The sequence below is a fragment of the Phyllobates terribilis genome, unplaced genomic scaffold (assembly GCF_046119375.1).
Source record: "Phyllobates terribilis strain yellow unplaced genomic scaffold, ASM4611937v1 Scaffold_1__5_contigs__length_1240528914, whole genome shotgun sequence".
NCBI lineage: Eukaryota > Metazoa > Chordata > Amphibia > Anura > Dendrobatidae > Phyllobates > Phyllobates terribilis.
The window spans coordinates 140786877-140801836 of NW_027362761.1; the positions used below are offsets into that span (position 1 = coordinate 140786877).

The 14960-nt window shown below is 42.0% G+C and overlaps 1 protein-coding gene across 3 annotated transcripts in view; it reads left to right on the top strand.

The window, feature by feature from the left end:
• Nucleotides 1–14960, top strand: part of FREM1 (FRAS1 related extracellular matrix 1) — a 261719-nt gene that overhangs the window by 128112 nt on the left and 118647 nt on the right. For 2 of the 3 annotated variants that reach the window (XM_073667881.1, XM_073667873.1), the window contains exons 12-19: nt 385–475; nt 1936–2103; nt 2618–2826; nt 4708–4801; nt 5593–5845; nt 6149–6346; nt 8540–8725; nt 9435–9631. In XM_073667881.1, the coding sequence (XP_073523982.1) occupies nt 385–475; nt 1936–2103; nt 2618–2826; nt 4708–4801; nt 5593–5845; nt 6149–6346; nt 8540–8725; nt 9435–9631 (1396 nt within the window). Of the gene's footprint in view, nt 1–384; nt 476–1935; nt 2104–2617; nt 2827–4707; nt 4802–5592; nt 5846–6148; nt 6347–8539; nt 8726–9434; nt 9632–14960 lie in introns of those variants that run through there. The other variant, XR_012299496.1, reaches the window with a different exon arrangement.

The window sequence follows — 14960 nt, forward strand, 5'->3', positions numbered from 1 at the left end:
TCCTTGATGGGCATAAAAACAAAGTAATCTGGTATACTATTTTATGCATTAATAAAGTCAATGGGATTTAATAGGATATATTCACACGCAGCAGATCTGCTACAGAAATGTCCCTTTTGTCTGAATAGGTCTTGCAGATGTCCATGTGCTTGATGCAGAAACAACCGCCATTGAGAAAAATGAAACTGATTTTCAGAATGGATCATCCTTTTGTAAATGATGCCAGTGTGAACAAAGCTTCCGCTGGCCCTTATCCTCATTGTACTGATATACCTTATATTAAATCTAGTAATGTACGTTGTGCACTATATATTTATGGAAGCTGAATAGTGAAAATATATAAGTAACTGTAAGATAACCATGAATTTACTAATTTTTGTGCAGTGACCTAGATGCTGGGAAGATTGTTCTCGTAGACAGTATTCCAAAATTTGCAAAGGATCATGCTGCTATCGTGACATCAACATTCACACAGGTATATAGCTTCTGTTTGTACTTTATACCGGTGAATATTGAGTGCTTTTTAACTTTTGAGGTCTCTTGATGACTACCTTATTTAACAATGGTAATTTCACACACAGAGTTTTCTTGAAAAATTTAATTGCAGCTTTTGATGCAGCTTTTTGGCCAAAGGCAAGAGTGGATTCAAAGGGAATGAGTAAGATAAAGGAAGGCCTTATACTTCTTCTCTCTAGATCCACTTTTGGCTTTGACTCATGAAATGGTATTAAAAGCTGCAGTGGCATTTGAGGATAAAATGCTGTGTGTGAACCAAAGACATTGTAGCTATTCATGGGGGGCTTGGTAGCCAAGTTTTCATGGGGGAGTATTCATTTGTACCCAAGTACTAGTGAGAAGTATTCATGTGGGGATTTGTACCCAAGTACTCATCATGGGGAGTATTCATGACAAGATTTATACCCAAGTACTCATGGGGAGTATTCATGTGGGGATTCGTATCCAAGTACTCATGGGGAGTGTTCATGGGAAGATGTGTACCCAAGTACTCATGGAAAGATTTGTACCCAAGTACTTTTGAGGAGTATTCATGTGGGGATTTGTACCCAAGTACTCATGGGGAGTATTCATGGGAAGATGTGTACCCAAGTACTCATGCGGAGTATTCATGTGGGGATTTGTACCCAAGTACTCATGGGGAGTGTTCATGGGAAGATGTGTACCCAAGTACTCATGGGAAGATTTGTACCCAAGTACTCATGCAGAGTATTCCTGTGGAGATTTGTACCCAAGTACTTATGGGGAGTGTTCATGGGAAGATGTGTACCCAAGTACTCATGCAGAGTATTCATGTGGAGATTTGTACCCAAGTACTCATGGGGAGTATTCATGGGAAGTAGTGATGAGCGAGCATGCTTGTTTAATCCTTTCGCTGAGCACGCTCGGGTGCTTTCCGAGTATCTTTGGCATGCTTGGATATTAAGTTTGAGTCGCTGCGTCTGCATGATTTATGGCTGTTAGTCAGCCTCAACACATGCAGAGATTGCCTGTTTGTTAGGGAATCCTCACATGTGTTGAGGCTGTCTTACAGCTGTAAATCATGCAGACGCAGGGACTCGAACTTAATATACGAGCACGCCGAAGATGCTCGGAAAGCACCAGAGCATGCTAAGCGAAAGGATTAAACGAGCACGCTCGCTCATCACTAATGGGAAGATTTGTACTCAAGATCCAATTTCTGTTCCTATATACTTACATTTTTCTGAGAATGCATATTGGCAAAGAGACTTATACTATAACCAGAATACAGTCTCATGCAGTCATGAACATCCAGACAACACACAAGAAGAGAACATGTGTAGTGCTGCAATGTCATGTGCTGTAGTAGTACAATAATGCACAGACTGCACCACAAGTCCGCAGGATTTCTTTCAATAACAGATTGCCATGGAAATGATGAATCTCTTGGTTTTACAGCATTCAGTGAGCCACATGAAGGTTGCATACATGCCTCCCATGGATGATATAGGTTCTGAAGTTCTGCATGTCGGCTTTACCTTATCCGTCAGAAATCAACATGGAGGTACATTGTATGGTATCTGCTTCAACATCACAATACTTCCTGTAGACAATCAGCCTCCTCAGGTAAATGCCTACACAGATCTTCCGTAATCACAGTTAACTATAGTAGTATATAGTAGTGCATTTATTTCTATCTGTAAAGTGTAACTGCCATTTCAGATGACAATAAGCTGTCATGTCATGTTGCTACCAAAGCAACAGGAAAAAATAAGTGAATATAAGTGGCAGCTGTGTTGCATACAAATATGGGTTATCCAGAATTTGGCTGTCCCCAGTAGGACAATCTTCTTGGTGTGTCTGCTTGTCATGCTGACAACAATGGAGACTTTGGGGCAGGTCCAATGTCCCATTGTGCTTGAACATTTCTTAACACCTAGCTGTGTTTGGAGAAAGATCACATATAATATAAAGAATTTAACTACATGATTTCATTAATGGTTTTCATTTTTGGGGGACTGGGGTTAAGAATGACTTTTAAATGTATTTCCCCCTTTTTACAATGTGGTAACAATGATATCAGTGTTAACATCATCAGTATTGTAATGTATTCATTATTTTATATTGCTCACCGTGTTAGGTACTCACATATGACCTGAGTGTGGAGGAAGGTGGCTCTCATCTTTTGACTTTGGACCATATTCGTATGACAGACAAGGACACCTATCAAGACAAGCTTCACATCATGCTACAGACAACACCATTACATGGCGCAATACAACTAGAAGGAAGACCAGTTAATGAGGGAGAACAATTCAGCTACATGGACTTCAGCATGTTAAAAGTTAGGTTAGGATTGTTACAATCATTGCTTTAATTTGCATGTATCGGTCAAAACTGTATCTCCAATTAATGTGAGATCATATAGTATTGGAGATAATGTTGTGATGGCTGCTTATTGTAACATGACATCAGGCTACATCATCAGGATGACCTGATAGGGATGTCAAACTCAAATACACAGAGGGCCAAAATTAAAAACTTGGACAAAGTTGCAGGCCAACCTTGATATTAAAAAAATGTCTACAATTGAGCAAGTTTTCCTTATCATCAAATATAATGATGATCCTTTTCATATTGATTGATTGATTCAATTTACTCACTTATATAGCGCCATTAATTTCCACAGCACTTTACAGACATCATATGGAAACAAACTTAAAGGGGTTGTCCCGCGAATAAACTACATTTTAATTAATAGCTATTAAGAGCCAGATCACATGGGTATTTCCTCGTGGGCATGGGTGTACATAAAAATCATGGGGCCTCATAGCAGAAGTTCTAATTGCCCCCCCCCCAAAAAAAGTAATATTCGGAGAGGTCACAGAAGAGGATATCTCATTACTTTCCAGCCCAAAAAGTAATTTTCCTCCTATTGAAGCCCCTAGATTGCTCTTTCATTGCCCCATAAAGTATGATGCCAACAAAAGTGCCCCCCAAATAAAGTATGATACCCTCACATTGAATTCCTCCACAGTATCCTCCACACACACGGTATCATGACCCTACTGTATCCCCCATCTCAATTACCCCGGCAAAGCATGGTTACCCCAAAACAGTATGATGCCCCAACTGTGATCCCCACATAGCCCTCCACATAGTATAATGGGCCCCATATAGACCTCCAAATAGTATAATAGGCCCCACATACTCATCCATATAGAATAATGTGACCCACATAGTCCTCCATATAGTACAATGGGCCTCACAGTCCTCCATACAGAATAATGGCCCCACATTGAAAATAATAAATACTTCACCTCTCCTCGTTCCCCCACTGCTCCAATCTCGGCAGTGAGCGCTCTGAAGCTCTTCACTGCTTGGCACAGCGGGCACGAAATAGTGACATCATTGCGCCCACTGCGCTGAGACGTTAGACGCAGAGAGAGAATGATGGAGGAGGGAGCAGACGGCTTCCCTTTCTATCATTGCTTTCAAAAGTGCAATGCTGGGCGCAGTGGGGGAGCAGCGCTCTATAACTATTCATCTCTGGACATTGTTTTTAAAGACATGGGGCCCAAAAATTGCATTTGCACCTTTTTTTGTCTAGATTTTCTCGTGTTTTTTGCCTTTTTTTATCCATACCATATTCTTTTTTTAATGTGAGCTTTTTTTTAAAGTCTATTCTATATGGGTTTACCTATTTTTTTATGTTTGTCATTATGGATGAGGTTTAGGGTTTCCAGATGTTTTCCATTAATTCAGTAAAAAGTGGCTGACTTCTTGTACTCCTAAACCTATCTATCATCCCAACCCCACCCCCTTCTCCCTCTGAATCAATTTTATGTACACCTGAAATTTTAGCTTAAATTTTCTGACACATTAGCGGTACATGTGATAAGTCGCGAAAAACAAAGACAAATTTTGAGCATTTTTTATTTTACTTAAAATTGATTCGTGCCATCTTGAAGAATTTGGCTCAAAAATGTCACCGAATACCGGAGGACAAAAAATAAAAGAGACTTAAAAATTTGCAAATAACGGGTCCATCCACACTTACAGCACTTTTACGGAAAGATACATTTCTAAAATGTATTCAGGCTATTGTATCATGAAAAAAATCTATAGAATTTTTTAACATATTTTTTATTTCAGCCCAACAACTTCCATAGAATAATAGGACCAAAATTAGATGCACCAATGTACTAACTGCTACTTTCATTACTCCAGGTACCAGCATGATGGTTCAGAGACCCTACAGGATGAAATAAAATGTTTAGCTACAGATGGCATCAATTCTGCTCAGTTTCTTCTAAAAATACAGGTAGGTGTCACTATGAAAAGAAAATAATTGTATCACATCTGTACAAGGATAGATAAGGAGTTCAACCATGCTCCACTATACTTCCTGTCTTATACATATGTATACTCCACAAAACCCAATTAAATCACAAAAAAATTGTCTGGGCTCTACAGCTCATTTTTGTGACTTAAGAGCAAAACTTTTTTTGAAACCAAAAACAAACTATTATGTAACTTGAAGAGTTGGCATTGACAGGTTTGATAAAATTGTTTGAAATAAAAACACGAAAAACATAGTAGCCCCAATTTATTAAGACTAGTGTTTTGTACACCAGCCTTAATAATGGACGTACAGGAATAAGACGCCTCGAATTCATGAAGAGGCACACACCACTTAATGAATTCAGTGTATTTTATTAGTGGTGTATGCCTCTGTGCGCTTCGGAAGAAATATTACTTCAGTCAATGACTGGAGTAAAATTTCTGGCATAAGAAACGCCAGCACTTTTGTTAAATTTAACAAGCAGGCGTCGCCACACGACATGCAGCCCTCACCCGTCTCGAGCTCTGCCCATTTTGTTGGATAAATTTTAGACTGGTGTAAAAACTGAAAAAATCACAACATTTTTGCGACTATTCAAAGTGTATAACAGTTTTCAGGTACAAAGGTTTGATGTATTGGCCCCAATGTTCTGTAGTTAATTCATTCTATCAATTACAGTACAATATGCTAAACTGGAGGTTATTATGCATTATTTGCTAATGCTAAAAATGGATAAAATATCTGAAATACCTAATCATTTTTTATTGCAGATTTTACCAGTAAATGATGAGCCACCAGTTATGAAGGACAACCTCTTACCAACAATATACTGTTCAGAGGGAGATGATGTGGTCCTTTCTACTGACTACATCTATGCTGTTGATGAGGATAGCGATGATACCAAACTGATGTTTATGATTGCACGGCAGCCCCGCTTGGGTATTGTTCAGAAGAATGGAGTCACCATTGACCGGTTCTCTCAGAAAGATGTTCTTGATGGAGCGGTGATCTACATGCATACCAGTATGAACTCAATATTATATAGATAGGTCTTGATTCAGGGTGTGAAATAGGAAATCAAAGCCCCCAATAAAATATATAATATTAAATGGGTCTAAAACCACATTGATCATAGAGAACTCGTCCTCTTTTTGCTTGATCATTTTGAATTCCTTACTCTTCCTTTTTCCTATTTTATATGCTCCTGAATGTTGCCTACGTTTGTAAAATATACTAAATGTACAGTGGTAAAGAGGGATCAGCAGATATCTGAATCGCAGCATACGGATCTTTAGATTTTAACATGGCTCATGTTTCATCCTTCAGGTGGAGAAATTGGATTGAAGCCTTGCTATGACATTATAACCCTCATTATTTCGGATGCTGAATTGGATGCTGATGCCAACATATGTTGCTTTAATGGACCCGATAAACCACTAGTGCCTAATCATGACTCCTTTCCTGTGTATGACCTAAATGTCACTGTTTTTCCTGTGGATAACAAATCACCATTACTTACAATAGGTAACTTTCATTATTTGTTAAAATTTACCACTTTTTAAAAATCTTTTCTATCCCACAAAGGGATTTTTAATTTTATTGTGCACTGCTCATTGCCTAGGTTACCGGCCACCCTGTAGTCTCAAAGTGGTCAGTTACCTAGGTAAAGAGCATGCATAAATAGTAGGCTCTATGCTTTAGATGCTGCTCCTACATTTTTTTCATGCGGCAAAAACAAAGCTGCCTCTGTTAGCTGCTTAGGAGTTTGTTCAGTTTGGACCAGTAGCGCGACCATGCCGCCGGTCTGAACCTTTAATCTTCAGGAGCACACAGTTCCCTGGCAACTTAGCATGAAACAACATCAGAACATTCCTTGAAAGGTAACCCCAGACTCGTCCTGCCTCGGATCTTGATGCCCTATATAGGCGACATCACCATCAGTGCTCTGCATCTCTCCTACATGTTCTGTGTTACTGGTCATGCGTAATGAAGTCGGGTGTATGATCCTTGACTTCATTGCAACGATGCTCATGCCCATAGTGGCAGTGGTGACACTGATTCAACTTCAATGCAGATGGCTGCAAAGTGGGATGTGTCACTAATACCTACCTAGGCATGTGCGGTGTGCTGATGTAGCTGGCGAGCTTACACCCGGCTTAGTTGAGCATGACCAGGAAGGTAGACTGTCGTGCTCACTTGATGAAGATGTCACCTGTGTAATAGATGCTAATCACACTACCTTGACATGATTACAAGATCTGAACCAGGACTATTCTGGGGAAATCAAAAGCTCACCAGACTATACCGTAAGTCAGATTGATTGCTTGATTTTTCAGACTTAGAATGACACTTAAAGGACTTTATAATCCAGGTATAGGCTTATATAAAAGTATGCTGGCGGCTTAGGAGGGACTGGGGAGCTGCCAACTTCCCTTTAAGTTAGACAGGTCACATATTGCTAGGATATGCCAGCACTTTCTTATTAGTGAAGGTCCGATAACTAGGACTTCCTCTGATCCTCACAATAGAAGGTAGCAAAGCACAAGGACCAGTATTACAGTTTTCTCTACACAGAAACACTTGTTAGCACGAGCTGTGTAGAAAAATGCAGCACTGCCCCGCTCAGTGTGCTGCAGTCCCTGAACAGCAGGCCAAGAATGCCGTGTGCAGAAGAAATGCCAAACATGATCTCAGATTGTTTATTCTTCATATTGGCAGGGTCTTAAAAGGTATTTAGGTCTGGACTTTGATTGGGCCATTCAAACACATGAATATGCTTTGATTTAAACACTCCATTGTAGCTCTGGCAGTAAGTTTAGGGTCGTTGTCCTGCTGGAAGGTGAACCTATGCCCCAGTCTCAAGTCTTTTGCAGTCTCTAACAGGTTTTTCTCTAGAATTGTCCTATTTTAGTTCCATCCGTCTTCCCATCTACTCTGATCAGCTTCCCTGTCCCTGCTGAAGAAAAGCTTCCCCACAGCATGATAAACATACTGCCAGAGCTACAATGGAATTGTTAGATAAAAGCATATTCATGTGTGTAAATGGCCCAGTCAAAGTCTAGAATTAAATCACATTGAGAATCTGTGACAAGACTTGAAAATTGCTGTGCACAGACTTTCTCCATCCAATCTCACTGACCCAGAGCTAGTTTGAAATAAATGGGCAAAAATTTCAGCTTCTAGATGTGCAAAGCTGGTAGAGACATACCCCAAAAGACTTACAGCAGTAATTACAGTAAAAGGTGGCCCTACAAAATATTGACTCAGGGGACTGAATACAAATGCACATCACAATTTTCAGATTTATATTTTAAAATATTTAGAAATCCATGTATCATTTCCTTTACACTTCACAAATACTTGCTACTTGGTGTTGGTATATCACATAAAATCTCAATAACATACCTTTAGGTTTGTGGGTGTAATGTGAAAACATGTAGAAAAGTTCACGCGGTATGGATACTTTTTCAAGGCACTGCATTTCAATAGGAGTGGATTTACAGTATGCTTCTATACAGTTGACAGAGTTGTGTAGTTTTTCTCAGAAACTGGTTACTTCCAGCCGCCGGCAGCTCCGAGGACAGCTGATCACCGTGGGGTCCTGGATGTCTAATATTGATGACCTACCATAATGATAGGCTATCAATAAAAAGTAATGGACAACCCTTTTTATCTGCAATCATTGCCTGAAATTATTTAATTTATTTTCTTACGTAGATGACATATTTACTGTGGATGAAGGCAAATCATGTACAATTACTGTACGTCACTTACATGCCAATGATCCTGACACAGATGACAATGCTTTGCAATTTGTTCTTGTTTCTCCTCCTCGATATGGCTACATTGAGAATATTCTCCCATCTCCAGGGTTTGAGAAAAGTAACATGGGAATAAGTATTGGTGAGTAATTAAAAAAAAAGTTTAATTGAATTAGAAATCATGTAGCGGGACAGGGAACCTTCCGTATCCTATTACGCACAATACTTAGCCATCTAGCCCCAACAGCCTGAGTACAAGGAGGCTGCCCATCCCTGCTCATGGCTGATAAGACCCATTCACTAAACATATAAAAGTCGATCTTTAATATGCACAGTTCCTTCTTAAATGATCGCCATGATTTTGCATATCTTATTGTTCCCAGAATAGACTTTACACAGCATGTGGCATTATTTTAGAAAGCTACAATGGAATTTTGTTATCTTTCCAGAAATGCTGTCACCTTCTTTAAACATGGCACATTATGCAAAATATCTGTCAAAACTGAAATGTTGGAAGCTAGATTTTTTTTTGTAGGAAAAGTATGTATACACAGCAGATGGTATTAAAAAGCAAGAACAGAAATAGCCTGCAGTCTAGCTTATAGAACTTGAGGTGCAGAGGAGATAACTGGCTTGCCTGTGGTCATGCATGGACGTAGCCTATCTCTATTGCATTTCTAATTTTTGCTTCCCAAGGGCTTCTGTTTATTCATGGCCATGTATCCACTTGACAGGAACACAATATCCAATCACCAGAATTTTTTTTTTTTAAAGATGACTGTAATAAAGTCCAGAATTTTTCATACTTAGTTTATGTAATATAACAACTAACTTTTTCTTATTTTACCCAGATTCTTTTACTCTGAAAGACATCATATCCCAAAATATAAACTATGTCCAGTCGAGACATCATCGGATAGAACCAACTGCAGATCAGTTTACATTGTATGTCACTGACGGGAAACATCACTCCCTGGAAAAGCCATTTTATATCATAATCAACCCAACAAATGATGAAGTTCCAGAATTTATGGCCAGAAATATCACAGTAAGGAATGTTGGCAGTTGTTATCTAGTAGAAATATTCTAATTTGTCAGATGGTAATAGAATAATAGTTGCCTAACAGCATATTGGAGCAATTAGTATTTTGGGAGAACATTAAAGATTATTCATGCTGGCTAGTCTATTATAAAAGGCGGATACTGTCTGTTCTTTTTCTCCGTGTTGTCTGTTTTTGAACTATGCTCGGGAAGAAAATGGCATACAGCCGAAATAATGATATGTTTCTGCTTGTCTTTTCAACACTTACTTTACTTGGTAGAACAATGTATTGACATCCAAGTGAAAATTAATTTTTAATTAAATCAAAAAAAGACAATTTATTCTACATGCACTTTGTAAACATTGGGGCAGATTTACTAATTCTGTCTAATACTTGGACAGCCTAAACTTTGAGTAGACAGTCTTATAATGCACCAAATTTATCTCAATGGCTCATGCTGGATTAAGGGAGACAATGGGTTAAAGAGTAACTAAATTTTTCCTAAAAATTTGTATGGTATGTTTTATGTCCTTTTAATTGCAAGTAGATCAGTGGGGTCTGGATCCTGAGACCCTCACTGATCACTCAAAAAAAAACCTGAGAAATGCCCAGCTCAGGAGACAGGAGTGCACACACAGAGTGGAGTATGGATAAAATAGAAAGTCTTTGCTTTTGATGGTATCTGTACTCCGCTCTGTGTGGACGCTTAGGCAAGAGCTGTGCGCTCTCTCAGTGGGATTTTGAAGCGATCAGTGGCGGTCTCAGTACTTGTAGCCCACCGCTTATAATTAAAAGGACACAAAATATAAACATTTTAGCTTAGGTTTAGTTACTCTTTAAAAGAAAGAACCCCTAACCGCTTAGATACTGCAGTCACGTTTGACTACGGCTTCTAAGGGATTAAATTACTAAATTCTTATGCATTGTCTACAACCAAATCCTGCTACTGTTGTCTGAGTTGCTCATTCTGATACTTACTACCACAGTTATTTGTGGGAAGACCTTATTGATATAGGCATATAGTGCCTGTATTAGAGGGGTTTAAAGACATAACTGGGGACATCGGGAAAAGGTTAAAGTCTAACTATTTACTCACAGAACTTCGGTAATGCCATAGTGACAATTTGAAGTTTTGATCGATGAGGTTTGGTTGCCGAGGCCCACATTGATCACAAGAATGCAGAGGCACTTTGACTGTGATCACTTTAGGTGATTGTTGGAAAATTGGGATTAATAGTGTGGGACTCCTACTTAATACAAGGAAGACAAAGATATTGATTACTGCCAGGTACGACCAGGACACATTTGAGATGGACGGCTATAAATTGGAAGTTGTAAAGGACTTCAACCTACTCGGATCAATGATCTCTCAAGATGCTGCAACGACACCACAAGTCAATAGGAGAATAGCTATGGGCAAACCAACAATGAAGTCACTGGACAAGGTCTTCAAATCAAAGAACATTTCACTGCGACGAAGACACAGCTCATACATAGTCTGGTCTTTTCTGTAGTAACATATGGATGCGAAACCTGGACGATAAAGAAACAAGACAGAAGAAGAATCAACACCTTTGAAATGTTGTGCTGGAGAAGGATGCTATCAATACCATGGATGGCAAGGAGAACAAACCAATCGATTTTGGAACAAGTAAAGCCAGACATGTCACTCGAAGCAAGGATCACCAAGCTACGACTTGCCTATTTTGGATACATCATACGAAGAGAGTAATTACTGGAGAACGACATCATGGTCGGAAGAATAGAAAGAACAAGGCGAAGTGGGAGACCAGCAACCTCATGGCTTGATATAATCAAGATAACAGCAGAGAAGACTCTGGTGGATCTACCTAGGCTTGCACAAGATCGATCTTCCTACAGAGCGTTCATCCATCAAGTCGCCGTGGCTCGAGATCGAGCTGAAGGCTATTAATAGTAATAATAGTGTTCTTACTAATAGAAAGTCAAAGGGTATATGATGCAGATGATGATTTTTTTTTGGTGGGTAAGCGCCATAACCTAAGTGAAAAAGCGTTAAATGAATGCTAAAAAGAATGAACATATGCGCGGTAATGTAATAACTACTTGCTGCTTATATGTTCAGTCTTTTGAGCTTCTTTTAACAGCTTCAGGTTTCCAAAGACGCAAATCGGTTAAAAGAAGTGAACTGACCATTCTTCAGGTGGTCAGCTCAGACCACTCTTCTTTGTTTATTCAACACAAGAGATGAGCAATCCCGAACTGTATAGTTCAGGGTTCGTACCAGACACCTAGTGTCCGGTGCTGAAATCTGAACACTGCACCACATGACCCAGCCTGTATAACCACCGGATCATGGGTGGCGATGCCATTTCGCTCTGACTAGCATAGGAACAGGACGTGGCTTGAGTGAGGGACAGTGTTAGGTTCTGTGGGGGTACTCTACAAAACAGCCTCTGTGGGGGTATTCTGCAAAACAGCCTCTGTGGGTGTACTCTTGAAAACAGCCTTATTGGGGGTACTCTGCAAAACAGCCTCTGTGGGGGTACTCTGCAAAACAGCTTCTGTGGGGGTACTCTGCAAAACAGCATCTGTGGGGGTACTCTGCAAAACAGCCTCGTTGGGGGTACTCTGAAGACCGCCTCTGTGGGGGCGCTCTGAAAACAGCCTCTGTGGAGGTACTCTGCAAAACATCCTCTGTGTGGGTACACTGCAAAACAGCCTCTGTGTGGGTATGCTGCAAAACAGCCTCTGTGGGAGTACTCTGCAAAACAGCCTCTGTGGGGGCACTCTGCAAAACAGCCTCTGTGGGGGTACTCTGCAAAACAGCCCCATTGGGGGTACTCTGCAAAACAGCTTCTGTGGGGGTACTCTGCAAAACAGCATCTGTGGGGGTACTCTGCAAAACAGCCTCGTTGGGGGTACTCTGAAGACCGCCTCTGTGGGGGCACTCTGAAAACAGCCTCTGTGGAGGTACTCTGCAAAACATCCTCTGTGTGGGTACACTGCAAAACAGCCTCTGTGGGTACGCTGCAAAACAGCCTCTGTGGGAGTACTCTGCAAAACAGCCTCTGTGGGGGCACTCTGCAAAACAGTCTCTGTGGGGGTACTCTGCAAAACAGCCCCATTGGGGGTTCTCTGCAAAACAGCCCCATTGGGGGTGCTCTGCAAAACAGCCTTTGTGGCAGTAGACTGCAAAACAGCATCTGTGGGGGTACTCTGCAAAACAGCCTCATTGGGGATACTCTGAAGACCGCCTCTGTGGGGGCACTCTGAAAACAGCCTCTGTGGAAGTACTCTGCAAAACAGCATCTGTGGGGGTACACTGCAAAACAGCCTCTGTGGGAGTACTCTGCAAAACAGCCCCATTGGGGGTACTCTGCAAAACCGCGTCTGTGGGGGTATACTGTAGAACTGCCTCTGTGGGGATACTCTGCAAAACAGCCTCATTTGGGCAACTCTAAAAACAGCCTCTGTGGGGGTACTCTGAAAACAGGCTCTGCGGGGGAACTCTGCATACAGGTAGTGTAATAATCACTTTGAGGTGCAAAGAATGAGGAAAGCATGAAATAGAGGACGTGGCCGTGGTGCTGCAGCTGCTGCAGAGAGAGGACGTGGTTCATCTGTGCCTGCTATGCACCCAAATGAAACACCTTCCTCTGGTGCATGCAGGTGACAGGACATCCAATGCGCCCATGAGCATCTATCTTCCACCTCACCCCCTTACAAATCAGGTGCCAACTGCTATGGCTTTTTGCAGTGTGCAGACAAGGAGGGAAGGGATGAGGAGTAGGTGGAAGATGATGCGGGGGATGATGGGATCCTAGGCTCTACAAGGAGTCAAGGCTATCCGAGTGACATGGGCAGTTTGGAGGAAGAGGTGGTGGTCACGCTGCCCTAGCCAACAGAGGGAGCAAGGTGCAAAACACAGTAGCTGACCCCTAGCCAGTATGTCAGTTGCTACTGCCCACCACGCCGACGAACTGAGCACACCAAAACTAGCTCAAAGGAGCTCCCTGGCGCTACATGTCTTCAGTCAATGTGCTGACAACAACACATGAAGCGAGGCATAAATGTTCTTAACCTGAGCACCACCTGCATAAAGAGGCATCTGACTGCAAAGCATGAAGTGCAGTGGAGTACACACCTAAAAAAACATTGAAAGATCTGAGGTTCCTCCTGCTCCCTCTTCTACTGCAGTCTTGGCCTCTTCCTCCCGCTCCCGAGCAGCAGGGCCACGTGGCTCCCCGCAAAGAGGATGTGAGAGCACCACCACCAGCTGTGTCACCGAGCATCTCCACACCGTCCCATGGAAGCTGTCCATCCCTCAAACACTGGAGAGAAAGAGGAAGTACTCCCCTACCCACCCACGAGCCCTGGTCCTGAATGCCAGCATTTTCAAAATTCCTGGCCTTTGAAATGCTGCCATCCGGCTGGTGTAGACGGATACTTTAAAAAAACTTATGGCGGTGGCTGTACCACAGTACATTGTTTCCAGCTGTCACTACTTTTCCAGGCAGACCATCCCTGCCCTGCATGAACATATTGCGGACAAAATCAGGTGTGCAATGCGCAATGCCTTCTGTGGCAAGGTCCACATAACCACCGATACGTGGATCAGTAAGCAGGGGCAAGGATTTTATATCTCCCTAACTGCCCAATGGGTAAATGTAGTGGCGGCTGGGCCTGAGGAGGAAAGTGTTTTGGCGAATGTCCTACCACCACCGAGGATTGCTGGATGTTTCTCTGTCCATGTTGCCTCCTCCTCCTACTGTGCTTCCTCCACCGCCTCCTCATCCGGTCAGTGTAATACCTGCACAAGCAACTTCAGCACAGCCAGGGGCAAATTACAACAGGCTGTTCTGAAACTAATTTTTTTGGGGGAAAATCCCATACCACAAAGGAGCTGTGGATGTGGATCAAACAACAGACCGATGAGTGGTTGGTTCCGCTGAACCTTAAGCCCGGCCTGGTGATGTGCAATAGCTGACATAATCTCGTAGCAGCTCTGGCAGCTTTAGCCGGTTTGATGCACATCCCTTGCCTAGTGCATGTACTGAATTTGGTGGTGCACACCACCCTAAAAAATTACCCAGAGATGACAGAGCTGCTGCAGAAAGTATGGGCCGTCTGTGCGTGCTTTTGGTGTTCTCTCCCTGCTGCTGCTCACCTGTCTACGCTGCAGCGTCACTTCTGCCTTCCGGCTCACCAACTCATATGCGACGTACCCACAAGGTGGAACTCCATTTTGCATATGTTGAGTGGGCCCCCATGCGGGACGTGTGCCGTGTTGCGCTGCTTCGAGTACTCCATGAACATGGTCAGCGCTGATAACGATGTCCCACTTGACACTGA